This window comes from Zonotrichia albicollis, chromosome 22, assembly GCF_047830755.1.
Source record: "Zonotrichia albicollis isolate bZonAlb1 chromosome 22, bZonAlb1.hap1, whole genome shotgun sequence".
Lineage (NCBI taxonomy): Eukaryota > Metazoa > Chordata > Aves > Passeriformes > Passerellidae > Zonotrichia > Zonotrichia albicollis.
This window is the reverse complement of record NC_133840.1, coordinates 4,922,074-4,948,599: the sequence shown is the minus strand read 5'-3', so window position 1 is coordinate 4,948,599 and position 26,526 is coordinate 4,922,074. Positions and strand designations below refer to the sequence as shown.

Genomic DNA, 26,526 nt, shown 5'->3' with positions numbered 1-26,526 from the left:
AGGGAGGTCTGGAGACATTCCAAACCCACCTGGACATGTTCCTGTGTCACCTGCTCCAGGTGACCCTGCCTGGGCAGGGGGTTTGGACTGAATCATCTTCGGGGGTTCCTTCCAACCCCAACCATTCTGTGACAACACAGCAGGGCTTAAATTTTTTTATCTTACCCATCTCCTGCATTACAGTGATTGCTTGTGCATTACACTGCAGCTGCAACACGTGCCTCAGCATTGCTTCTGCCACAGTCTTCAGCTCTGGGGACAATTCCTCTGAGGTTTTCTCACATGTCTTTGGTTTGGAGCACTGTTGAGGTGATTCCTGACTCAACACAGCAGCCTCCAGGCCAGCTGCTTGCAGCTGTTTGCACAGAGCTACCACACTGAGAGTGCAGAGGAACTTGTGCTCAGGGCTGTGCTGCTCAGTGTGGGGCAAAAGGTGGAACAGAGCTTGGTAAGAGCTCTGGTACCGACCACTGCTGTCACAACCAGGGACACCTCTGCTGCCACCTCCTGCATCTGCTGCCTCACTGAGAGGCTTGCAGCTTCCCTCAGGGTTCTGAAGGTTCCTGTCCCCATGGTGGGACATTTCCACCAACCTGCTGACCTCTGCAAATCCTGCCAGCAGGACAGTCCTCAGGGCCACGTGGCAGAAGACCCCCAGGGTGAGGAGCAGCGCTCCCAGGGGACACTCTGTCCTGTGGTACTGCTGCCAGGCCCTGTCTGCACAGTCCTGGCTGCAGTACTTGGCATAACTGCAGCCCTGGCAGGGCACTGAGGCCAGGAGCTGCCTCAGACAGCGGTGGCAGTAAAGGTCTGCGTTGGTGGCTCGGGTGTCCCACGCTGTGTCACCATCCTGCAGGGCAAGGCTGTCCCCAGGGCACAGCACGCTGACAAAGGCCTCCTCCTTCACCAGGCTCTGTCCTGCCACCATGTCCTGGGAGGCCACCAAGTGACGTCCTCTGTCTGCATCAAAACTCAGGCTCAGGGATGAGGATGCACCTGAAATCCTGCTGTTCTCTTCCCAGATCTCTGGCTCCCCTTGAGTGCCACCATGTTCTCCTCGTGCAGGCTCTGGACACTTCTCTTTCTCACCCAATTTAACCTTCAGCTGACTTAGCTTTTTTAGCCGTGTCAGGTGTGTAGTCATGGCCCCATCCAGAGCAATTTTACTCTCCAGCACCCTGAGGACATCCTGTGCATCCTGTAACCTCCCCAGGCACAGCAGGCACTCAGCTTTCCGCAGCAGGACCTTGGGCAGCAGCCTGTCTGGATAGCCACGGCTTTCAGCCCTGGCAATATCTTCCAAACAAACCTAGGAACAAAGATAAAGCCTTTTAAGTGAACTTGAAAACCAGCTCATGCTTTTTCATTCCACCTAAGACAGTCTCATGGAATAATCAGCAAATTCCATGTGCATAACCAACCTGCTGCCCAAATAAAGCATCCTGACATGGAAATGAAGTAGGAAAATTGAGCTATGGATGCTTTAAGCTTGGGAAGCAGCTGATCTGCTGTCTGTTGTTCTAACAATCAAACACCTCAGGGGCACCCAGGACCCTGTGGGGTGGGTGCTGCCCTGGCCCCAGGGGCAGCACTTACCTCAAAGTGCCCCAGGTGCAGGAGGGCGGCCGAGCGGTTGGCAAAGCACACGGACACCTCGGGGCTCCCAGGGAGCTCGTGGGATGCTGCCTGCAGAGACCAGAGAACTGCTGCTACCTGGGGGGATCCCTCACAGCACCCCCTCAGCAGGGCCTGCTGGATCCCCTCTTTGGGGATCCCCTCATGGGAGCTGCTCCTTGCCCCTCACCCTTCAACCATGAGGGCTGCAGGACCCTCTCTTGGGGATCTGTGGGAATTCAGGACATCCCTCTGGCTGTCCTGGATTGCCAAGACTCCTGCCAGGGGGCTCAGAGACCCTGGCACAGAGCCCAAAATGCCCCTGTGGTTTTGATTATGACCCATGGAGCAAATTACCAACCTTAGATGAAGATCTGCAAGCCACGACAGTTTAAGTAGGATGATAGTGAATTTATCACAGGGTGAAAAAATAGATTTTGGGGGTTCAGGGGACAAGATGGAGGAATCTGGGCCTGTCCAGCCTTTCTCCTTCTTCTTCTTCTTGGCCTCCATCTTCTGCTGTGATGGTGGCACTTTTAGATTGGTTTAGAGTAGAAGCTCACTGTCTAACATAGGTGATAGGTATTGGAAAGTGATTGTAAATATTGTACATGTAGGTTTTAGTATAAAAAGATAACACCACCCTGGGGGTGGGCAGAGTGCCTCGGACTGTCTTGCTGAGCAGATCTCAGCTGGACAGGAGAAAAAATTTTATAGATAAGACACAATAAACAAGCTTGAAACCAATAAGAGCTCTGACTCCTTCTTCAAGCACCAGGCTGGGAAAAGAGACTTTCTAACATATCTCAGGGTCACTCTGAGCAGCTAAAGTCTCGAGAGGGATCCTCCGAGGGGATGTGAGGTGTTGTGGGACCCCCTCACAGCACACCTACCTTGGAGTAGAGCCTCAGGGCAGCCTGGTACCGGCCCCGTTTGAATTCCCGGTTTCCCTGCTCCCGGTACCAGCTCGCAGCCTCCGGCTTCTTGTCCGTGGGTGCCCGGTGGCACAACTGCTCCAGGGCTGCCTCCTCCTCCTCCTTGCTCCTGTGGAATACAAGGGGGAGAAGAATCAGCTTGGAATTTCTGATCCAGCCTCCCTGCTCAAGCAGGATGCTCCCTGTGGCACAGGGCTGTGTCCAGAGGGCTCTGGAATATCTCCAGCAAGGGAGACTCCACACTCTCAGTCTGTGTGGTCACTGCACAGGGAAGAAGTTCTTCCCCATATTCTCAGAATCACAGGATCAGTTAGGTTGGAAAAGACCTCTGAGACCATCGAGTGATGGATATCCAACCTGTGAGGGATGCCCGGTTGGTCAGCACTGAATGCCATGTCCAACCTTTCCTTAAACACCTCCAGGGATAGCGACTTCACCTCCTCCCTGTCAGCCCATGCCAGCACCTAATCACCCTCTCTGCCAAGAAATTCTTACTAGAATTCTTACTAGAGTCCAACCCAAATCTCCCCAGGTGAAGTTTAAGCCGATATCTTCTTGTCCTACCACCAAGAGCCTGGGACATGAGGCCGACCTCCAACCTGCTGTCAGGTTAAAAGGTGGGATTTTATCCAGATGGAATTTCCCCGGTATCCCTTTCTGCCCGTTATCCCGTTCCACCGAGCGGAGCCTCATCCATTCTTTAACACCGCCCTTTATTATTCATTCCCATTAAGAGATGCTCCAGTCCCCATCTCCCCTCGTTGCCCTGCACCGCACCCGCCCTGCCCGCGCTCACCGGAGCACATCGCAACCCAACCGCACCGCGTCCTGAAGCGAAGCCGCCTCCAGCCGCTCCCTCAGCGCCGGCTCCAGCGCGGCCCAGAGCCGGGCGGCGCGGCCCTGCCACTCCGCCACCGGCAGCGCCATCACCGCTCCACGGGCAGCGCCATCACCATGGCGGCGCCCACAGCGTCCCTGCACGGAACCCTGTGGCACTTCCGCCGTACAGCACCGGACAGCCAATAGCGGCGCCGAGCTGGCGGGGCACGCCCGGCGTGGCGTGAGGCGGCGCCGGAAGGAGGCGGTGGCGGCAGCGACGGCGGGAGGATTTGGCGGCAGCGGCGAAAGAATTTGGCGGCAGTGGCGGACACGGCATCATGAGCGTGCGGCTGAGCGAAGGGGCCATCGCGGTGAGCGGCTCGGGGTGGGCTGGCATGGATCTGCTCGTTGTCAGGGTGGGAGGTGAAAGCCGGGCCTGGGCACCGGGTCCGGCCCGGTCCCGAGGGGAGCAGCAGGCCCGGAGCGGGGCCTGGTCCCGGGGGTGTCCTGGCCGCACCCGCGTCCATGGCTCTTCCGCGGCAGTTTCTGCTCAGCTCCTTAGCTGCAGCCCTTCATATGTTGGGCCGATGGTCTCGGACATCCGAGCTCATTGATTCTGGTTCGGTCCCTGCGGGTGGCGAGGCGTTCCGGTAAAGTTTCCTGAGCGTCTCTTTCGTTTCTGCAGGCCATAATGCAAGGGGAGGAGGTCTCCAAGCCCGTGCTGCAAGTCATCGTGAGTACCGTCCCTTCCCTCGGTGGCTGCGTGTGGGGTCCTGAGTGCAGCCAGACTTTCCTCTGCAGAGAAGCCGAGCAAGGCTGCTCTACTTTTAGTTCTCTTAATTTTGTTTTACATTACTTGGGCTATGCCGTTGATATTAGTGTAAAAAAAAAGACGAGTAGATAAGCCACTTGTTGTTAATGTCAGTTTCTGTTTTTGAGAAGTTTCTGAACAAGTGTGAACTGACAGCCTGGTTGTTTGTTTTCTCCTGCAGAACACACGGGCTATTGCCACAGGAACTGGGCCCCCACGGTACCGAGTGCTGATGAGTGATGGGGTGAACACCCTCTCCTGTGAGTATGGCAGGCTGCAGTGAGGTTTTTCTAAGTGTGGAGATGCTAAGGGTTGTTAAATTCCTGGTCTGGTGACTGGATGCAAAGTGCTGAAATAAATATTGAGGTAGAATGTGGTTTTTCACTGGGCCACAGACTCTGAAGTGTGCCACTGCATTTTGTCATTTAGGTGAAATCTTTGACTTTTGGAACTTTGTGAAATGTAAGCAATCAACTTGCTGGAGGATATAATGAAAATACAGAAACCTATACATGTAATATTGATTTAAAAGTAATTTAACTTAATCTTTTTCTTAGCTTTTTGATATACAATCATTCTAGCTATCACTGCACTCTGAAGTGTGGGGAATAAATACACCATAGTTTATGGTCAGTTTTGGTGACTTCTTAGCAGTTACACTATTTTCTTTGTCAAGTTGTAGATCCAGTGCAGTACTTGACTGTCTGGAAAAAGTGTGGTAGCCCCTTTTAAAGCTGGCATTGTGAATTGTCTCAATATTTTCCTTCTGCTCCTGCAGCATTCATGTTGGCAACGCAGCTAAACTCCCTGGTGGAAGAGGAACGCTTGTCAGCCCGATGTGTTTGCCAGGTTAACAGATTCATTGTCAACAGCCTCAAAGATGGAAGGTATTTGTGATAATCCTTAAGTTCAGCCCTTCAGAAAGCACCAGTGGGGGCTCTGTGCTTTGTTACTAAGCAGAGGCAAAGTGCTTTTCATTGGGATTATCTGACAATACTCAGGCTTCAGGGTGTGAGGGGGAAAGTCCACAACACCAGTGACAGAAGAAATAAATTGCAGAATGTGACTCTGGTGGGATCAGATGTATCTGGTACAGTGATTTAGTAATATAAAGTTTCCAGTTGCAGTACTCCAACTCCAGCTGGAATACTCCAGATACTTGCACAAAGCTTCCTTAAACTTATCTGCTGTTGGAAAGAAACAATAAAGGTATCTTGTTACTTACGTGTTGTGGGATCTGGTCTTTTGTTAAAATTTGAGGAAATAAGAGGAAAATTTGAGGGAATAGGATACTTCAGAATTAGAAGAGATCCAGGTGAAACTATAGCAGAAAAACTGTGTATATGTCTAGCCGGGTATGAGCTATTCTTTTTATTCTGGGGAGAAGACAACAACTTCTGAAGCAGGAAATAAAAATCTGGTATGGTTTAGCTACTTTTAAAACACAATGGTTTCCCAAGCTATTTTTGGTGCATGTTCAGGCCTGTCCTTGATGCAGTGATATGAAGTGTCCTTGATATTGTTTCAAGCTTACTTGTTCCTCAAGAGAAGGCTTAGTTGACAGTGGAAAGCTTTTGTCTCCCAAATCCTTCATCCAAAGAATCAGCCTCTTAATGCTTGGCTTTCTCACCTGCTGCAGAGGATATCCAGAGATGGGAGCTGCAGAGGGGGTGAAATCTTTGTTTGCTGTGTGTTCTGTGTTGCAGGAGAGTGGTGATCCTGATGGATGTGAATGTCCTGCAAACTGCTGATCAGGTTGGTGGGCCCATAGGCAATCCCCAGCCATACAGTGAGGGTGAGTAGCTGTAAGTAAATACTTTTCTGCCACCTCAGAGCCTTTCAGCTTCTCTCTTTCACTTGAAAAAAAAAAGCAGGCAGACACGTTCAGGGTTTTTTTTATGCCTGGAATGAGGACGTCCAGATCTTGAAAATCCTTTTTGTTCGTGTCACACAAACTGGGGTGTGTTCCTATTTTAATAAACTCTGCACCATGGCTGGAGCTTGAGTCTCTCCATGGTGTTTGGAGCATCCATCCCTTATAACCTTGACAGGTTTTTATTGTAGTGAGTGGTCTCTACCTCGAGTTCCAGTAAGTAAACGGAAGCGATTTTATGTCTCCTCATAATGAGTAATCAAATAGATTCTAATTTCTCCTGTCTGGAGAGAAACAGGAGGAGGAAGATGGAATAATGATCTGTAAAAGTCTAAGATGGCATAGAGGGGATGAATAAAGAATGATGAATCTCTCTCTCTCTTTTCTATGTTCCTTTGATGCTCTTTAGCTCTCGTGTTGTCAGGCAGTGGTTGTAAAACAAAGGCTGCACCACACCCCTAAACTGCACACTTAAATGATGGAACTTGTGGAGGTAGGTGCCAAAAATTGGCACAGGTTCAAAAAGCAATTAGATGTGAAAGAGAAATCCATTAAAGGCTGTTAAACATAACAATACATCCTCTGCATGAATGTTAGGTGCAGGAAGCACTAAAACTTAGATTGTTCCAAGTACATAGATGAGAGACTGGTATGAAAACAGAAGAGCACAGAATTCCCTAAGCACCCATTCCTACCATGCCCAGCTGAAAAAGGACTGAGGCACTGGCTGGACCTTAATCTGACCTGCCATTAATCCCCTTGGATCTGTTATGTTGCATAAATAACTGTGTTCTTCACTTTTGTGTGCTGAGCTTGCAGTTCTCATGCAAATGGTTTTTTAAATTAAAACCTTTTTCCCTCTGAGAATGTTGAAAAGTCTGTGCTGCTCTTCCAATTCTGATCTTTTAAAAAGGAGGGAGAATAATAAGCACTTAAAGGAAATATTTGAACAGCTCTGTCAGTGATGTATACACAGATAATGGCTGGAATTTAATAGCAAACAGCTCTTCCTGAAGATATTTTTTTTTATCCTGAGAGAAGTGGACTAATATATTTTTATTACTGAGGGACCACACATTAGTGGCAAGAGTTTTCTGTAGAACAGTTGGGACAAACAGTGGTGGTAGGTACATTGCTCTTCTGGTTAAAAATCTATTCTGTTGCAAAGGCAAAGACATCTTTCTTCATTAACTTTTTCCAAGGGAATTAAGAGGGGCGTATGTTAAATGAGCCTAAAGAATCCTTTGTTCCTTTGATAGTTACTTAGCTAATTGCTGTTTAAAAAATGTGTTGACATCTCAGATTTTATGGTTTAATCCCACAGTTGCTGTAGAGACCAAGACTTTCAGAATAGCTACTGAGCAGACTGTTTTGTGCCTTTCTCCCATTTCCCTGCTTATGTGATACAAGAGCTTGTGAACTATAGTGTTTTTCGGTTATATTGTTGCTTAGAAACCACTGAGAACGTGGTATCTGACAGAATTGAGCTGAAAATATACCTTTGACTATAAATTCTGGTAAAATTACCATTACTTTGATCAAAGTTGTGTTCTTCATTTGGACTTACAAAAATACTCCGCAGTGAAGGTTTCAAATCTAAACTCTTTTGGAGATGTTACAGGTCTGTGGTCATAATATGTGTGGGCTTACACTAGGTAGAAGATGCCAAAAAAGATGTGATGTGTATTTCATTTTAACACTGATCTTATTCTGACGACTTCATACCCTTTTATTTGATACTAAATAAAGTTTCTGATACAGAAGATGGTAATAGTTTAGATTAGGTAAGCTTAACCCAGCCTTGCTGCTCTGCAAGCTGCAAGATTTGTCATGAAGGCCTTGATGAAATGGCAGAGGTGTGTATTTCAAATTGCATATTCTCTAAGTTCCTGTATATATTAAGAAATTGTATTTTTTGAGGGACACTCAGCTAATGCAAAATGAGCATCTTAAATGTACTTCATGGTTTCTGTTAAAAAAAAAACAGTTCTGGTATTTTAAAAATGTATCTTTTAGCCCTACTTTTGGTTTTCTCTGAAATACAGATCTCAGACTGCCAGACCTAGGATTAAGGAATATTCTTTCTCAGGCTGTAATAGCACAGTGGGACCCAGGGGGGTGAGAAGCTGGCTTTTGGCCACTTTACATGGGAGCAGTAGGTGGTTAATCTGCCTAACAAGGAAGCTGGAGACACAATCTTAATACAAATCATAAAAACTTTTCAAGCAGCCTCTCATAATAGTATTGAAAATTAAGACTGAGCAGTTGAGTTCTTGTTGAAGACTGGATGGTTGTGTTATTACTGTCGTTAATCTCATTCAAATTACTCTGATGCTGGACTTCCTTTTCACTTTGACAATGACTTGCTACTTATGTTTAACTCCTGTCATTAATCTTTCCATGTTGAGATGTTTATGTACTTGCACATTCACTTGAACTCCTTCCTCTTGCCCTTCCCAGTGCTGTGATTTAGGGGTGTGTTGTTTCAAAGTGCATTTTTTCCCCTTCTCTCCCTTCCCTGCTGCTCAGTTCTGGGGGCAGGTCTTGTGTCGTGGCACTGTGGCAAAACCTCTTGGTGACAAATTATTGGGAGCTGAGGGTTCCTGTTACACAGTTATTGCCTTCGAGTGGGCTGGGGGGCAGCTGCAGGCAAAGGTCTTGGGTTTACCTAATCTACCACACACAGCAGAAATGTGAGCAGGTATTTCAGCTGCTTTTTTCACCTCCTGCTAATAAAAACGAACAGCAAAAACCAGGCAGCCTCCTCGGTTTTCTGAGCACTTTAAGTGATCTGTAGGCCACCAGCCACCAAAAATCACAGTTTAGGAGTCCCTAGGCTCTGCAAGCGAGAAAATTGGAGAGATATTTCTGCTACTTCTGTATTTGAACACATGCACAGATGTGTGAATTTATTCTTACTCTGTTGAGAAACACTCGGCTGTGGGTAGGCAGCCATTAAAATGTGAATTTGTGTTTCATAACGCACACGTGTTCCAATGGATGTGGTGGTCTTGGGTTTGGTTTTCAGTGGAGTTTTTTTTTTTTTTAATCACAAATTCCTACAGAAAGAAACATATTTGGAACAAAAGCAATAAGGAAACCTCTTGCTGCTTCATACCCACATTCTGTTCCTCCTGAATATTCCTCCCCTGACCAGACATATTTTTCTCTTAATGCGTCTTGTTGGGTTTTTTTCCACCTTCCCTTGCACAAAATGAATTTGGGTGTGGAGTGCTGACCCTCTGAGCACCTGAGGCCACGGAGCAAGGGGGAGACCTGGCTCCTCCATCTAGTGGAACCTGCAGTAAATACACATTTTGCAGTTTGACGTCACGCTGTTGCCAGGGAGACTGTCACCAGCTCACCGATGTGACTCTGCTGCGGCAACTTGGAGATTGGGGTTGGTGCAAGGACCTGGATTTTGGATTAAAAATAACCAGAGAGTTGCCTCTGGAGACTCCACCACATCAGGCAACACCTCGCTGGGATCTCCTTGTGTTGCTTCTGCTCCTTTCCTGTAGTTTGGTGCCGTCCCTCTGTCCTGGGATTCTCTGATTTTGTTCCTCGTGGTGCTCTCCAGGCTTGGTCTGACTTTCTTTGCCACTTTCTCTGAGCATTTTCCTCCTCACATCCCAAATCACGGGGGTTTTTGCCTGCTCAGGCCTAGGTCTCCCTACAAAGCAAGACCTTAAGGATTAGATGTGTCCAAAAGGACAAAAATGTTGGATATTTTCTCATCTAGAAGCAAATTACATTGTAAAGGAATTCAAATTTTTGAATGGTAGATTAGTCTTTTAATGGACTTTTACTTTAGATATGCCTGTCTGCTCTCTGCCTTGTAATTTATCATTAATTTAGAGCAAGTAAAAGTCCTGAAATCTAAAAAAATGGACACTTCTTACTATGGCATCACTTTGCTCCCTAAGCAATTTACTGCTGTGTGCCAAGAGGAGCCCTGGTGAATTCTGAAGTGATGGCTCCATCACCTCCACATTAAACATCTTCATATTTCAGAAATAAAACGCAGCAGGTGTTTTCTTTGTCTTGGGTTAACTTCAGATTTGACTTTACCCAGTGGATTTTTGGCCCTTTCTGAGTGATGAGACAGAATTCTCTACAGGTTTTTTTTATCATAGCTCTTAGGTAGGAGCAGAAACTACCTGTCAGAGCAATAGCAGCTGATAAACACTGAAAAGTTGTCAAGATTACTTCAGGGCTGTCCTTTTAAATCACCATCAACCCTGAGTTCTTTCCAAGTAGAAAGCAGTTGCTTGAGGAAAGAGATCTGACTGGAATTCCTTCATGGTAGTGTTCAACAGATACCTGGCTGCTCCTGTGTCTTAAATACCTGGAGTTTAGCATGGTCTCTGTGGCTTTAATTATTTAATTTTTTTTTTTGCATGCAAGTCTTATTTCCTAAAAGGGTACTTTTAATTAATGTGCTCCCTACTCTATGGTCTCCTTCCATTTTAATTACCAGCACAAGGGCAACGTTCTGCAGCTCCAGCAGGAAACCCAGCAGCCAGCAAACCACAGCAGCAAAATGGCAATTTGTCTGGAGCAGGTAAGAGTCATGCTGGGCAGGAATTCTGATATGTGATCAGTGAGAAACTGCAGCTTCAGTTTAAATAAAATCCTTTCTTTAGTGGTGTTGCACAAGAAACTCTCCATTCAGGAGTAACCCATAGCTAGACAAGGTGAATTCTCTCTAGAGAACTGGTTATAAAAGGGGGGGGAAATTTGTCCCTTTTCTTCCCCAAAAGGAAAAAAGCCCCAAAAACCCAACTTTATTCAGTTTACACTGCATTCTTGAAACAGTGCTCTGTGTACACCCAAGTTAGGCTGCAGTTTGGAGCTGGCCACCAACTGTGTGTGTTACCAATGCTGAGATGGAGGCCAAACATTTTAGGCAATACACTGAAATTATTTGGTAGTACATCTAGAAATCTGTTTTTTTGATCAAGATTTCAGTGAGATATTGGAAGATGCAGTCAATTTAAATGTCAGCCTGTAGACTTTTTTTTTTTAGCTAAAAAGTTGTCAATCGTAATTCTTGGTGCTGCTTTAACTTGTCTGTATTCTTTACCCCTGTGTTTAGGAAGGATTTTTAAATAGTAAAATTTTGACATTTGCTTAGAAACTTGCAGCAGAAAACAAGCTTCTCCTTCCTTGCTTAAAGTTGATCACAAGAGTTTTTTTGCATATACATTGACAAGTTTGAGTTTAGAATTACCAGTATCACTTTATGTTAAAAACCTGTTTGTAGGGTGTTTTTCCTTAGTTGTTCCCCCAAGTGGTGTCTTGTTCTAACACTTCCCATCCCTGGAAGTGTTCAGGGCTGGGTTGGATGGGGTTTTGGGTAGGGTTGTTTGTGGAAGGTGTCCCTGTCCTTGGCAGGGGTTGGAATGATTCCCTTCCAACCCAAACCACCCTGTAATTCTGTTATTTTAGAGGATTTACTGCTAAACAGTTGTTTGCCACTTAAACTCTGTTCAAGTGGTTGACTCTGGACACATTTCCACTTAAGTGCAAGCACTCTAAAAGGTCTGAGAGTGTCACTTCTGCAGCATTTTGCAGCCTAGAAAACACTTGTGACCAAGAGCAGAAACGATGCAACAAGCTCCACGCCCCTCTGTGGTGCCCACGTGGCACAGGGTGTTCCCTCCCCATGCCATGGTGGCAAAGTTCTGCACCCTGAGTTGGTTTTAACCTGATTTTTGTGTGTGAGGCTGAAATCCTCTCTGCTCTGTTGTGGTTTTTGGAAGGTCCTGCTGCTCCCAAGTACCACGCTCCCTCGCACCAGTTTGGAAAAGCGAGTGCTCCCAGTGCCCTGAAGACACCTGGGGGGTCTCAGATCAAAGTGGTGCCCATTGCCAGCTTGAATCCATACCAGTCCAAGTGAGTCCTTGTGCTTTGCCAGACCTTTTGTTCATCTCACAGGCACGGAGGAACAATAGCTTTGTTGGGATTTTCTGTGTGTGAGTGTCTGTCAAATAATTCATTGAGTTCTTTGGATTTTATTGGTGAAGTTCAAACAAACCAACCCAACAGCAGCCACAAAACCACCCAGAGAAAGAAGCAGAAAACCTTCCACAGAAACACTGGTGGGCTTTGTTTTGTTCTTATGGGGTTTTGTTTTCTTGTTGTTGTTTTGGGTTTTTGTTTAGGGTTTTGTTTTCTGATATTCTTTCCTGTGGAGAAGGGTGTTTTTTTCTTTCTTTTTTTTATCTTTTTAAATTGCATCAACACTCTTAACAATCTGAGATTTGCTTTGCCATTGTCTTGGTGCAGCTGCCCTGCTGAGCTTGATAGGTTTTTAATATTTTAGTTGAAAATCGATTGACTTGTCTGGGTTTTTTTTTTCCTAAAGCAACCTTCTTTTTGGTAACTTAATGACAAAACAGCTCAGTAAGCTATTCACTTCAGCTACTGAGCTGTTGAAAAGCATGAGGATGTAATTATTTAGTGAATGACATTTTTAAGTTATGCAAACTGATTTGATTACCCAAGTTAAATGCGAATCCTATAATTGAGCTCTTGAGTTCTGGCGTGGCTTTTCAGAGCAGGCAAACTGCTGTGTGAGAAATGTACCCTAGAAGAGTAAAAGATTTGAGGCCTGCTTCTGTGCAGAAGGATTGTTCACTATTATTATCATACTGGATGTTTTATGGCTGCTTTGTTGCCTTCTCTACAACTTTGTGTCTTTAATGGTCTAGGCCATTAAAACAGAAAGCAAAGAGCTGCCGAGGTGCAGTGGGAAGATTCTGGCTTTTAAATAGTCACATTCCAGTTCCAAAGGTTTGCCAGGTCAATCTCTTCTTTAAAAAGATGCAAAGAGATGCAGAGCAGTGATTTCTTGAATGATTTCAGGTGGACCATTTGTGCTCGTGTTACCCAAAAAGGTCAGATCCGCACGTGGAGCAACTCTCGTGGGGAAGGAAAGCTCTTTTCCATAGAGCTGGTTGATGAAAGTGTAAGTGTCATATGTTGAGACAAAGATAATGTATGCCAGATGCTGATGAACCTTTCATAAAGCCAGAATAGAGGAAATAAAGTGCATTTTTCGGAAATGATTTTTTTTATTACAACTGAAACTTGTATCCCTGCATTCATTAAGTTGCACATCAACGTGCCAGTTTTTATCCAGAATGAAGTCTTAAATGTGCAGCATTGCTGATTATTTTTCATCAAAGTCTATAGTGTGTGACTGGATTTTTGCAGCTTCAAAATAGAGTTGTTTATGCAAACTGACAACCTAATACTGAGGGTTGTGGTGGTTTCCTGGAGATTGAGAGTGACATCTCCTCCTGGCTGAGCTACACCTTACAAAACAGGGAGTGAGAGGAGCATTACCTCCAAGTTACAAGCTTTCAATTTTCATGAGGAAATTGGAGTACAAATTATTGTAACACTGAGAAATCTCCTTTGTGGTTTGTTTGGGGAATGGTATCTGGTTAATCTAACTGAACTTGCAGTTTGTCAAACCTCTTATCAAATTACAGCCTTCTGTCGTGAAAACAAACAAGATTCTGCTGGATTATATTGAGTGTAAAATGTGAGGTTAATAATGTAACATGTTGTCACCAGGCATTTGTTTTCTCTGCATAGTGTCTATATTATTTTTTTTTTTTGAAACAGTGTTTATATCTAGTAAGGGTATAATTGTTATTAATTCTTACTTATAGACATATCTGAGTGGGAGCCATCACAATATACTGTGTGCTAACTTGTGGAGCTGTGGGGTGTATTTGAATTTTATTCCATCACTGCCAGTTTTTCTGGCATTTTCAGAGGTGTCTCTATGATGGATGCAGTTCTTATGCATTTTATTCTGAAGCTGTAGAAGTACTAATGAGACTTGAATATGAGGTTTGATTGTCAGGTGTAGAATATGTCATTTTAGCTCTAAGTACAGATGTGAAGAGAATGTTGTTTGTTTCTCACACGCCTGGAGCTACCCTGGCAGACCCCACTGTCTCTGCAGGACTGCTACCACTTAACATTGCAACGATTTTATTTTTTTTTTTTAATCTTTTTCCGTGCCAAATTTCACTTCTGACCAGCTCCCCTATTTTCCTGCAGGGTGAGATTAGAGCTACTGCATTCAACGATCAAGCAGACAAGTTCTTTCCACTCATTGAATTGAACAAGGTATGGTAGCTTTGTGCTTTCTTAGACTGACAGGAGCTGGAAAAGAGGAACTTGAGCCTAGCAAGGATTTTTAAAGGTGAACACAATCTATTTTCCCTCACTGCTGATAATACCCCCTGTTTCATTGCTTTCTCCTGTAGGTATATTATTTTACCAAAGGCAATTTGAAGACTGCTAACAAGCAATATACAGCTGTTAAGAATGACTACGAGATTACATTCACTAATGAGACTTCAGTTGTGCCCTGTGATGATGCCCAGCATCTTCCATCTGTTCAGTTTGATTTTGTATCCATCTCTGACTTGGAGAACACGCCCAAAGACTCGATTGTTGGTCAGTCAAAAGTAGAAAAATGGCAAATTTTAAAGCTTTGAAGATTGATTTTTGTGTCCTGAATTCTGGGCAGTTAGTGAGCATGGGATGCTTCAAGTGTTGTGATCTCTAAATTGAAGTCATCCAGTGATGGTTGCCATTAAAAATTCCTCAGGCAATTTTCCTGTTAAGATGATTTTGCCTGTTTTCTAACAATGTATAACAATTATTCCTCAAACTTGTGCTTCAAACTGAAGACAGTAGGTGATAGTTGTTTATTGTACTGTGATCACTGTTTTCCACAGAAAAAGGCTGAAAGAAAAAATGCCCTTGCTCAGCATGTGTGCATTTCATACCTTCTGTGGTCTTGCTTTCTTTCAGTATCTAATTATCTCTGTAGTGATTTTGGCATAATTCATTGCATCCAAGTCCAAGTTGCATGACTGTTTTGGCTTGCTTTATGAAGTATTGGAGGTTTGTTTTTCTGTAATTCGTTGGGCAGAGTACTCCGGAAAAAATCAGAGGCTTGGGTGGGGGCGAGGGTTCTCAGGTTTCAGAGGCACAAGATGCCTGTGATTCAGAGACATTCAGCTGGGGATTTTAAAGGTAGATGGGAAATATTAAAAGTGGTGTATTTTTAGGGACTGCACAGGGGATTGCTTTAGCTCTTGCCACCTGAGCATGCAGACTTGTTAAAGTTGCAACTCATAATTGCAGCTTTACGTGGAGGCACGAGCCAGTTGTTTCATTGTGTTACAGTCACTTTGAAGGCTCTTGCTTGTGCTTTAACAGCAAGTGTGTTACATGATCAGGACTGAAGTCCTTTGACAGAATGTGATGGGGAAAGATAGTACAATGCCTTGATCTCTCTAATGTGGTGAGGCTTGCATTCATGAATATCTTAATGACTGCGTCAACAAAATTAAAGCACTGAGGAGTTCTGTAGTGGAACATTCCTACCATAATACACTTAATTTCCATATCAGATTTCATTTCAATAGGGAGCTGGGATACAAGGTAAAAATCTGACAGTAGGTTTGAATTCTTCTCTTGTGATCTTGTGTTCTCCAATTGTGACCCTTTGAGTAACTCTAAATTGTAACTGTTTCTCAGATGTAATTGGAATTTGCAAGAGCTACGAAGATGTCACTAAAATTACAGTGAAAGCTAACAATAGGGAGGTTTCAAAGAGGAACGTGCATCTGATGGATACATCAGGGAAACTGGTGACAGCTACACTGTGGGGAAATGAGGTATGTGCTCTCTTACCTGCTTTAACAAAGCTTCCTTGGTGTAAGGCTGGGCAGTGCTGTTGTCACCTGAGATGGGCACAGCGCTGCCACAGCACTGGGTGTCCAAGGATCAGGGGCCAAGAGAAGGTGAAAGACTGTCTGCTTGCATTCAGGTGTGATGTTCCTAACCTTTCCCTGACAAACTGCTGACATGATCTGACTAATGTGTTCTGAACAACTGCAGACATTATGTCTCAAGCCAAAATACTGAAAGTAACGGGCTCCAGGTTTAGGAAAGGGTGTGAGCTGCAGTTTGATGATGGAAAAGCCTGGTGGCTATGGCTGTCTCAAATAAGATGAATTTTATTTGTAGGTGGGATACATATTACCCCTAATGAGCAGGTTGAGAGGCTCTGTCTCAGACTGGGAGTTTAAAGCATCAGAGTCTTGGAAGTGGAAGTTTGAACAGTTGCAGTAAACTGTTTCCTTATCTTTTTAACAGGCTACTTTGTTTTCCACTGTTGTTATAGATACTTAGGGATTTATGTGGCAGTCTATAAAATGGGAGTGATCCTGCCAGCTTGACAGTGATGCTTTATGGCTAAATGATCAAGTGCACTGATACTGTAGGTACCTAAACACCATTAACCATCTGCTGATACAGATGAAGTAAACTGAAGTTCAGTATTGCAAAGCCTTAAGATTGAACTAGGTTATAATAGGAGAGACTACTGGTATACAATTCCTGGCATAACACTTCCAGCAGAGATCAGGGTCTGCATTTTGCAAAGTTAGATCAGTTTGCTTGCTTGTAGAATAGAAATATCAATAAGCATTGAGGGGGAGTGATGTATGGCTTGCAGCTGGCACAGTTGGGGTCAGAATCTGGATGTCCTTTACAGCAGTCACTGCCATGACTGCTGGGATGTGTTTTCTGTTCTTTTTGCATCTCATGGGTACAGTAAGTGCTACTGCAACTCCAGCTCATTTATTATCTTTAAGTACATGATCCTCCCCTTGCTTGCTGAGTGGTGTGGGGTCCATAAAATCTATACCTTTCAAACCCTCTCTCATGCCATGAGGTTCTTTGTTGGTGTCAGACTACTCAGGTGATGGCAGTTGAACAACATTAGAGCAGCTTTATGACATAAAAAACAGAAGATGGAAAGTTGACTAAAAATGTTTGGTCAGCACAGCTGCACTTTTTGTAAGTGGTAGTGAGATGGACATGAGTGGCTCAGTGAAGCTGAGTGAGTTGTTTCATCTCCTGAGGAGTCTGATATGAACAATTAATTTTGTTTGCATTCCCATAACACATCTCCCTTCCTAAAATCCTGCTGTAAAGCTGCTGACAGAGGGGACCAGTCCTTTCTAACAAACCCGTGGTGTGATTTAAGGATTCTCTGGTTCCCCAGGAAACAGGGTGTTAGGATTGCACAGAAAATTGTCACCTACCTTTGCTTAAACTCCTAATGACACCATTCAAACCCTTACCTTTTAGATACAGTGGGGCAGTTTGATTCAGGTCTGGTCTCTTGTCATGATCTGTGAATTATGACCACAAGTTCAGAGCCTTTCCTGTAACTGTGCTGCTGCTGCTCTCTGGTTTTTCACACATGCAGGCTGAACAGTTTGATGGCTCCAGACAACCTGTGATTGCCATCAAAGGAGCCCGTGTCTCTGACTTTGGTGGCAGAAGCCTGTCTGTCCTGTCCTCCAGCACAGTTGTCATCAACCCTGATAGCCCAGAGGCTTTCAAGCTCCGAGGATGGTAGGCATGTGTTTATTTTGCTTTGTTTCAACCTCCTGCAGAGTATCTGTTTTATTTTGTTTCTCTGTTCTTGAGCAGTGTGTGTAGCACTGAGGGAAGGTGGCAGAGGCTATGGCTTCCAGGACTGCAGAAACTTCTCTGGCTTGCAAGCCCTAGAGCCTGGAAGGCTGTCCTTCTTAAGTTGTTCAATTCAAAAAACTTTTAATTCCATGACAGACCTTGAAAAATTGAAATCGGGCTAGTGCATGCTGACCCAAAGCCTTGGAAGGCAGCATGAAATCAGGCTTGACCAGCTCTACTTTCTGAGGCTTGATCTGAGAGAATGGTATTTTTTTCCCACAGGCTTTTCCATTGTGTGGAATCTGATACACACTCAGTTAGTGTGGAGGGACTGTTTGACATCCCTCAGTGTCTAGCTCTTGCCAGATATTTTTCAGATAGCAAAATAACTCTTTTATTGTCAGCAAAACAAAGCGATTTCATTGTTGCTTCTCCTGCAAGGAGCTGTTAAATTGTCTGTTGTAAGTATGAATGTGGTGAGATGTGGTGTGTGTGTGTGAAGAGGGTTAAGTGCCAACAGCATCAGACTTGTGAATCCTGAGTCTTCAGACTCCAGTTACATCACCCAAATGTGGATGAAATAAATGGCATCCTCCATTTGTCATTGAGCTCTCCCATACTTCAGAGGCTTGTTGGAGATAAAATTGATTGTGGGTCTGAGCTATTACTGTCACGCTTTAATTAAGCTCAATCTTGGAGCCTCGTTGGTGTGTTTGTGAAATCACAAAGCCCATCACAACGGGAATGCAGTGCAACCTTTTGCTGAAGAGCTCTGCTTTCTGATTTTAACAGAGGAAGCATAATCTTTTCAATGCTATTTGCTTTTCCTTTCGAAGCTGCTGCGAAGATAATGGTACCATGTAATTTAATTTTAATTATGGAAATATCTTGATGCCCTTAAATCTTGTTATCTGCCAGCCTCTAAGAAGTGTGCAGTGCGTGGTTTGACCACTAGCTGGCAAACAAATTGCAGTTATATAGAACAAAGCTGTCCTCCTTTTGTGGGTTTATAAAATACTGTGCTAATTAAGTCAGACTATTAACTTATTCTGAAATGCTATTTTTGTTTGCAATATACACATATTACTGTAATTGTTTCCTTTGCAATCATTGATAAAAAATCCCTCATGTATCGAGCACATGAAAATAAACGTAAGCTTTTGATAAGTCTGTGTGGTCTGCTCTCCAAAAATAGAAGTGCACATCTCTGTGGTTGCAGGTTTGACTCTGAGGGGCAGCTTCTGGAATGTACCTCCATCTCTGATGTGAGGGGTGGGCCAGCAGCTGGAGCAAATACCAACTGGAAAACTTTGTTTGAAGCCAAATCTGAGAACTTGGGACAAGGAGATAAGGTAAGGCATGGCCACTCAGTGCAAGCTTTGTGTATTGGGGAGAAAATAAAAAGCAAGGCTTTGTGCAGATATTCTTCTAATTCAAGTATTGAGCAGTAGGTGTTTACTGTCTTGCAATTTATGCTATTAATTAATATTATTGTTTTTCAAATAAATCCAAGCTTGTTGCTGATGTTGCAACATGATACTTTGTTTGCAAGAGAATTCTACGCCTTGTGTAAAGGAAGGGAGGATGTTTTTACCCCAAAGATGTTCAAAGAGACAGCACAGTGTGTTCTAGGAGAAACAGGTGCATTAGGAGGAAGTGGTTTTCAAGGGTGCACACTTGGTCAATAAAAAAGCTGGTAATAAACCCCAGGTCCTTGGCTTTTCATTCCAGAAACCTCTCTAGGTTTATGCTGTTTTTTTTTGTTTTTTTTTTTTTTTTTTTGTGGGTTTTTTTGGGTTTTATTTTGTTTGATTTTTTTAGTTTGGTTGTTTTGTTTTGTGAAGTTTTTTTGGGTTTTTGTTTTTTTTTTTTTTGTCTCAGACTTTGAAATATAGAAGAGTTTCTATCCATGGAAAAAACCTTTAAAATCATAGGATGGTTTGGGTTGGGAAGAACCTTAAAGATCACCTCTTTCCAAACCCTCTATCATGGGCAGGGATGCCACTCCTTAGATAAGGTTGTTTAGTCCCATCCAGCCTGGCTCTGAACACTTTCTCTTTACCTGAAATTCAGCTATTTTCTGTGACAATTTTTGCCCATGTTTCTTGAGCAACCTCTATTTTTCTGCTGAAAGACTTGACCGTGGTCTTAAACCATTATGATGATTATTTTAGTGTGGTGAGTGGGTATTTTGTTCTGTAGGCTATAGTTTAATCAAATGCTTATCTGTAACACTACACAATAGGCTTTCTGTTTTTTGTATTGGTTCCTGAAAGAAGCGTAGGAAAGTGCAGAATCTTAATCCTGTGAAAAAGTGCAGATTTGAACAGACACAATGGAGAATCAAATATGCTTTATCTAAAGAAGACCTAGCAATTGGAGTTTCCTGCAATGGAAACACAAAATAATCTTGCTGTAGGGGCTTTATTAACATAATGGAAGCCTAAAAATTATTGCAACAGAGGGGTTGATTTACAGTTTCCCAGTAATCCATAGCTGTTAAGCTTTCTAATCCTAAATATCCAAGTATGGTTGCCTTGCTTTTGTAGTTAATTCAGAATGGGGAAAACACTGAGTATTTTGAGGCTAACGTTGCACACTGGCTCTGGCAGGCAGATTATTTTAGCTGTGTGGGCACCATTGTACATCTGCGCAAGGAGAACTGCATGTACCAGGCGTGTCCCTCGCAGGATTGCAACAAGAAGGTGATAGACCAGCAGAACGGACTTTACCGCTGCGAGAAGTGCGACCGCGAGTTCCCCAACTTCAAGTACCGCCTGATGCTCCTGGTGAGTACCCGGATCACATTTCAGGGCGTTCCCTGCCACGTGGCCAGCACAACCCAAGCAGGAAATCTTTTGAGGATGCTGTTTGTCTGTCTGTGCTGCACCCTGTGAGCTGCTTTGTGTGCTGTTACCTGAGTGAGGGATGTTTCATTGAGCTGATTAGCAGTTTGTTTTCCTAGTGCTCCAATTAAAAGCTTTTGTCTTTGCCAAAAAGTTGCTGCTAGCTCAGTTGGTTCTGGTTTCCAAGTGTACTATGCAGTGCAGAATACAGATGGCCCCCGCCTCTTCAGTAGTGAAGATAAACTGAAGTAAAATGGCATTTCTGGAGAGCAGTAATTGCACTTTTACAGCTGCTACCTATATTTAGTACAGTTTTTTTTTTGGTAGGTATTGTTCTGCCTCGTGCTTTAATGGAGTCTGCTTTAGAAAGTTGTCTGGGGATTATTATTGTGATGCCCACTTACACCATAGGCATTGAACTTTCTCATGTTTTACATTAGAAATTAGAGTTGTATCTGCTTTTTAGAAATGCTCTGCCAGGTGGGCATGCAGAGAGAAGGGAACTATCCCTGCAGCCTTCTTAAAACACAAACTGCTTCTGAATAATTTTTATCTGATAACTTCTAGGAATGCATGAAGTGCTTTACATAGCAGAGTCATTCTTGTAGAATACAAAGAGGATGCTGAGGGTGCACTCAAGGCCTTCAGAGCAGTGTCTCCCATTTCCTCATTCCTAATTGTCAAAGCAGCCAGGAAATGCATGTGAGGCTGGAAATTGATCTTTTAACTGAACCAATATTTTCATTGATCTTTTAACTTTTAACTATCTTTGAGTGTTTTGATAGTTTCCTTGTAACATAACATAATGTTCCATGAGTTTATGCTCAAGTACTCGGGTATGTGCAAAGTAAATTCAGTTTGCAGAGCTGCTGCTGTTCCCTTTGGTGGTTGTTGTTCTGGGATACCTGTTCCTGCTCATGGCTCTTCAGTGGCAGCAGGAACACAGCTGAGCATCCATCAGTGTTTTCCTGCTATGTTCTTGTTGGCCTTGCCCTGTGGTTCAATCTGCTGCCAGAGTTAACTTGTGTTAAGTTATGGACATTCTGTGGAGCTTAAAAAAGGTAGGAAGTCACTTCTTTCCACCCACAGTGATTGAAAGGACATGCAGGTCAGGCTTTGAGAGTTAACTGGGAATTTAAAACTCTCTATAGCTTTGAGATATTTTTTTCTTTTGTGTTGTCTTCTTTCTGGAGGAAAAGGCAACTGGATGAAATAACCTTTTTGGGTTTTGTTGTTGTATTCTAGGTGACCATTGCAGACTGTCTGGAATATCAGTGGGTGACTTGTTTTCAAGACACAGCAGAATTCATTCTTGGCCAAAATGCTGCTTTTCTGGGAGAACTGAAGGAAAAGGTCAGTCAATTAGCTTGTTGTATTTTTACTGTTTGCCTTGAAGTTGAACTGTTTCATTCATCCTCTATTGGGCTGCCCTCAGATTTCTTGGAATTTTTTTGGGTTTTTTTGATCCTTCTGGTAAGGAAATATTCTTGTAATATTTTGAAGGCAGCTCTGGCAAAGATGTAAGGTTTGTGTGGAGCACCAGTGCTGATCCACCAGGGAGCATGGTCTGATATTTGTGTGTGAATGGACAGCAAATGTGGCAAAGGCACTGGGGCATGTTCATGTACTTGCTGTGGGAATTAACACCATTGAAAATACATAAAATGATGCCATATGAAAGAAAGGGATGTTCTGTTTCATTTGTCAAGGATTTGATTTGCCCTTTCTCTGGGTGATAGGCCAGCTCAGCTCAGCCCAAGGTTGTCCTCCAGATGTTGGCCTTCAGTATCTTTAACAAGTTCACAAATCATTGCTTCTCCCTAGCCTGAAGTTCTTGGCAGGGACTTGTTTACTCTCCTCAGGATTATTTTCCACAGGCCATCTGCCTGAGGAACAGAGATTTGCCTGCTTTCCCCCATAGTTTGCTCCCACAGTCAGTCTGTCTCCCCCTGAGCTCTTTTGGCTGCTGAAAGCTGCAGCTCAGCCTGTCCTCATCACCTGGACCTGCAGAGGCAGCTGCTCACCCCAGGGTTGTGCCACAGCCTTTGGGCACTGACAGCTTTCACAGTGTTGGCTCCTGTTGAAAACACAGCCTGTTTTATCATTGTACCTAGACTGGAAAAATCTGAAAGAAAAAAAAAAAAACCAGTTTAGCAATGAGTGCTGACAACATTACCCCTAATGTGTTCCAAAAATTTGTTTACAAAATCAAAAAGTTCTAGAACACTTTGTATGTATCTTTGTTAAGTAGGCAGGAAGCTTTTTGAACTGATGTGTGTGAGCCCACTTTTGAAGGCTCGTTTTTTTCCCCCACCAAATATCATCAGAATTTTGTGGGTCTCACAAAAGCCACAATTTGTAAAACAGGTCACTGGCAGAGGTGCTGAATTGATCTTTCTGTGCAGATTAGGACAATTTTTAAGGTTTTAAGTCATTAGACACTAACAGGCAGTATTATCTTCCCTTTTGTCACTCTGTGCTTCTCTGCTGCCTTTGTCTTCCTTCCAACCAAAATAATTTTTTCCTGATTTTTTTTAACTTGTGTACTGTATAAAAACTGTGTGGCTTTGTTTTGTTTTTAAATGATGATGTGGAATGCATGATAAGTTCTTGAATTGCTTATGAGCCTTGCTGTGCTCCCAGGCTAAGGCTGGTTGATTCCAGGGCTCCACAGATATCCCAGTTGTTGGTTAACCCCTTAATGACTGTGGGAGGGAACTGAAGCAGGAGGCATTGTTGAGGCTGTTGTGCCTTGAGACACTGTTGTAGACCTCTGTTTCTACAAAGCAGGGCTGTTTTTCCTGTAATATGGAATGATTTTTGGAGATTTTCTTCAGTCTGGCTGTCGGAGGTGAAGGGTACAAAGGTTGTGGTGTGGCATGCTGAGTTTTTGTGATATTACAAAGACTGGCCACCTCTGTTCTGTAGGGAGATGTCTAGCTGGGGGGATTCTAATTAGATGTGCTTGCACTTTTCCATTTCCATTTTCAGACTTTCTTAACCTGTCAATATTTTCTTATTTCAGCCACGCTTAATCTCTGCTAGAGTTTAAACAAAATTTCTTAAGTTGCTTTTAATGCTGAAGATACCTGGGTGGGGAAGGAGAGACAGCAGATCCTATGTACCAGTACAAACATGTAATGTCTTTTGAAGAGCTGCCTAATGGAAATGGCTGAGGATAGAAAATGGAACATAATATGGAGTGAGCCCTTGAGCAGGAATGCTTTGTGTTCCAGGAGAAATTGGTTTTGATTTGACACTTTTATGAGCCTTTAAAAATGGCACTCGATGCATTTGCAGCAAGCTTTTCTTAGTGGTTTTTCTCTGACAGAGCTGATGCAGTGTCTTGTGAAGTTGGTGGGAGTCTTTTCAGTGCTCACAGTATGGATGGAGTTCATGTACAGCCTGTGACCACGCTAAGCACAGATACATGTGCAAGGTTTTTCATCTGCCTCTCGCCTGTGCTTGTTAGATACCAAAGGAGCTAATGTGGGGTAGCAGTGGCTGCTATGCTGAGGGCCTTTTCAACTCACTAATGGTTAGCACAGTTTGTGACAGAGCTGCAGAGAGGAGCTAAATGCTTTATTAAGCGAGTTTTCTTATCCTCTAATCCATAAGATGGCCAAAGGAAGGGGTTTTAATATTCAGGAGGGATATGCTTAAATTCTGTAATCTGTGAACCTAGCTGCTCCTGTTCACCTCCATTTGTTGTGCTTTTCTAAACCCTAGGAGAATGACTGTGTAGTGTAAAATAGTGCTGCACACAGTGAAAAACAGCAGATGTAACACTTGGAATGTGAGTGGAACTGGGGTGGATTCAATTCCAGATCAGATGCTCTGTCTGCTGCTGGAGTGACTGATCAAGTCAAGTGCATCTGGTAGATAAATGCATTAATAATTACTTGTCAGTATCATCAGGGAGATGCAGGATCTTTTTTGAATGTCAGCAAAGGTTTTTACGACTCATATTTTTACAAAAATAAAATATTTTTTTTTTCACAGTCTCCACGACTTGCCTGCTCCTTTTCTACTGTTTTGACAAATTGTCTATTAGAAATGATGATGATGATGTTTAGTGTTCATATGGTAATTAGAAGCTGCTTATGTTATAAATATGACACAGTCTTCTCATGGTGATTAAAGCACGTTCAAAACATGGATCTGATTTTTTTATAGAACATTCTCTCAAATAGGCCTGTGTCAGGGTGGGAAGGATGTGTGCAGCTTTGATGGATAAGCAGAAAACCAGAATGCCTAATAAGGCAATTAATAAGGAAATAGTTAACTCTGTCAGTGTTTGTGATCACAGCACAACACCAGAATTAGCCAGTTTGGCAGCTCCTGAAGATTTGTAGTATTTTTGTTCCTTACACCTGGTTGCAGATTCAGTGCAACTGTATGTTCCTTTGTTTAAGCAGCTAAAAAGTTGTCACCTTTTTTTATTTTAAAAACCTTTGAGTTATGGGTTTGGCATCTAAAATGTGATGATGGAACACTCAGCTCTGCCTGTGTGGGCCAGGTAGTTCCAGTGTTTTGCCAGCCTCCCCAAAAGCTGAGCTGTTCTCAAAGTTCATGGCTCCAGTGGGAGCCTGGAGTGTCTGCAGCTGATCCCTGTCTTTGTCCTTCCCTCAGAACGAGCAGGCTTTTGAAGAAGTGTTCCAAAACGCAAACTTCAACACCTACGAGTTCAGGATCCGGGTGAAGCTGGAGACTTACAACGTAAGTGTTGCCCAAAAGGCAAATAATGTAACTTGTGGCTTTTGTAGCTCAGCTTGTCTCCATAGGAGGTGACTTCCTCCTCTTATGTTTGTGGGGAGAGGTTTCCCTTGCTCACAGAGAACAGAAGATTCCAGAGATCACACAAACACGTTCAATCTTGAGCTCTGAAGGAGGGATCCTTGCTGCTCCCTCTCAGGCTCATCAAGAGTGGCTGGTTTCACATGAAAACAACATGCCAGCTCTGGGAGGTCGTGTTGGCACTCCCAGCTAACCCAGATAGCATGAGCAGTAAGTTACTGGGGCAGAAGGATGTTGGAATCAATGCCTGGAGTGCTTCATGTTCTTTTACATGCTAAAATTTCTCTTTTGCAGGACGAGTCTCGTATTAAGGCCACAGCACTGGACGTCAAACCCGTGAACTACAGAGAATACAGCAAGAGGTTGATTGCCAACATCAGGAGGAATGCTCAGCTGGGATGAGGAGGCCAGTGCTGGCTGCTTGAGCCTAGAATTCCCAGGAAAAACTCACTAGATAATGTTACATTGACATTTCCCCCACCTTGTGTGTGACAATTGGGCATTAGTTACACCCAGCATAGTGAGTTAGGTGATTTTTGCAATTCTCTGGAGATGTGCCCTGGGAGGTAAGAGTGCACTCTGATGGCCACCACTTTGTAGCCTGTTGTGGTCTGTTAAACTCTGACAGAGCTGAAGAGGAATCTCTAGACAGATTGCCAAGGTCTTTAGACAAACCACTGAGAATGTCTGAAGTAACTTTTCTCTCTTCCTATATGTAAAGCTGAATTATATACCCATTTTGTCTTCTTTGCAAGGGAGTAGTGACAACCTTGACACTTTGACTTGTTCAGCAGAGGGCAGGAGGAGCAGTGTCACAGAGCTTTCAGATCTGGACAAAAGAGAACAGGTCTATTAGTACAAGTTAGTTCCCTTCCATAGAATTCAAAGGCTTTCACTTTCCACAGGTGCCATGCAGTTGTTAATGCTTGGAATGGCAATATGGTAGAATTATTAATCAAAGACATATCTCTTATATCTGAAGAATATCCTTCCTTCAGGGTTTAATAGACTGAGTCAGATGGGTCTGATATTAATCAAAATTGTCTCTTCTGAGGAAGGCAGATAAGCATTGACTCTCCATCCCCCAGGGAAATCCAGGCAACTACAAAGCATTGCTTTAGTTTTCTCTTCAATTAATACTATGGATTTCTGACTGATTTTTTTTGGCTCACAGTTCCTGCCTATACATGTTTTGTATGTTTGTATGTTGAGTTCCTTTGGTTTTATTTGTAATGATGTTAATCAGAAAGAGGTCTTTAAGTGGGGGGTGCTTTGTTTCAATAAACACTGTTTAATTCCTGTGTA

General features: G+C 43.6%; 2 protein-coding genes across 3 annotated transcripts in view; one reads left to right on the top strand and one right to left on the bottom strand.

Moving 5' to 3' along the window:
* Positions 1–3,553, bottom strand: part of SMYD4 (SET and MYND domain containing 4) — a 7,947-nt gene extending 4,394 nt beyond the window's left edge. The window contains exons 1-4 of one of the 2 annotated variants that reach the window (XM_005493649.4): positions 3,346–3,553; positions 2,508–2,658; positions 1,597–1,686; positions 166–1,309 (exon numbers count right to left, since the gene is read on the bottom strand). In XM_005493649.4, the coding sequence (XP_005493706.2) occupies positions 166–1,309; positions 1,597–1,686; positions 2,508–2,658; positions 3,346–3,476 (1,516 nt within the window). In that variant the 5' untranslated portion in view covers positions 3,477–3,553. The remainder of the gene's footprint in view (positions 1–165; positions 1,310–1,596; positions 1,687–2,507; positions 2,659–3,345) is intronic. The other variant, XM_014271746.3, reaches the window with a different exon arrangement.
* RPA1 (replication protein A1) lies at positions 3,519–26,526 on the top strand. Its single transcript, XM_005493651.4, has 17 exons — positions 3,519–3,739; positions 4,054–4,101; positions 4,361–4,439; positions 4,958–5,066; positions 5,886–5,974; positions 10,533–10,616; positions 11,818–11,950; positions 12,923–13,025; positions 14,135–14,203; positions 14,344–14,536; positions 15,629–15,768; positions 17,370–17,518; positions 18,798–18,930; positions 20,191–20,367; positions 21,670–21,777; positions 25,057–25,143; positions 25,516–26,526. The coding sequence occupies exons 1-17, from the start codon at positions 3,707–3,709 to the stop codon at positions 25,621–25,623; spliced, it is 1,842 nt and encodes a 613-aa protein (XP_005493708.2). The 5' UTR covers positions 3,519–3,706; the 3' UTR covers positions 25,624–26,526.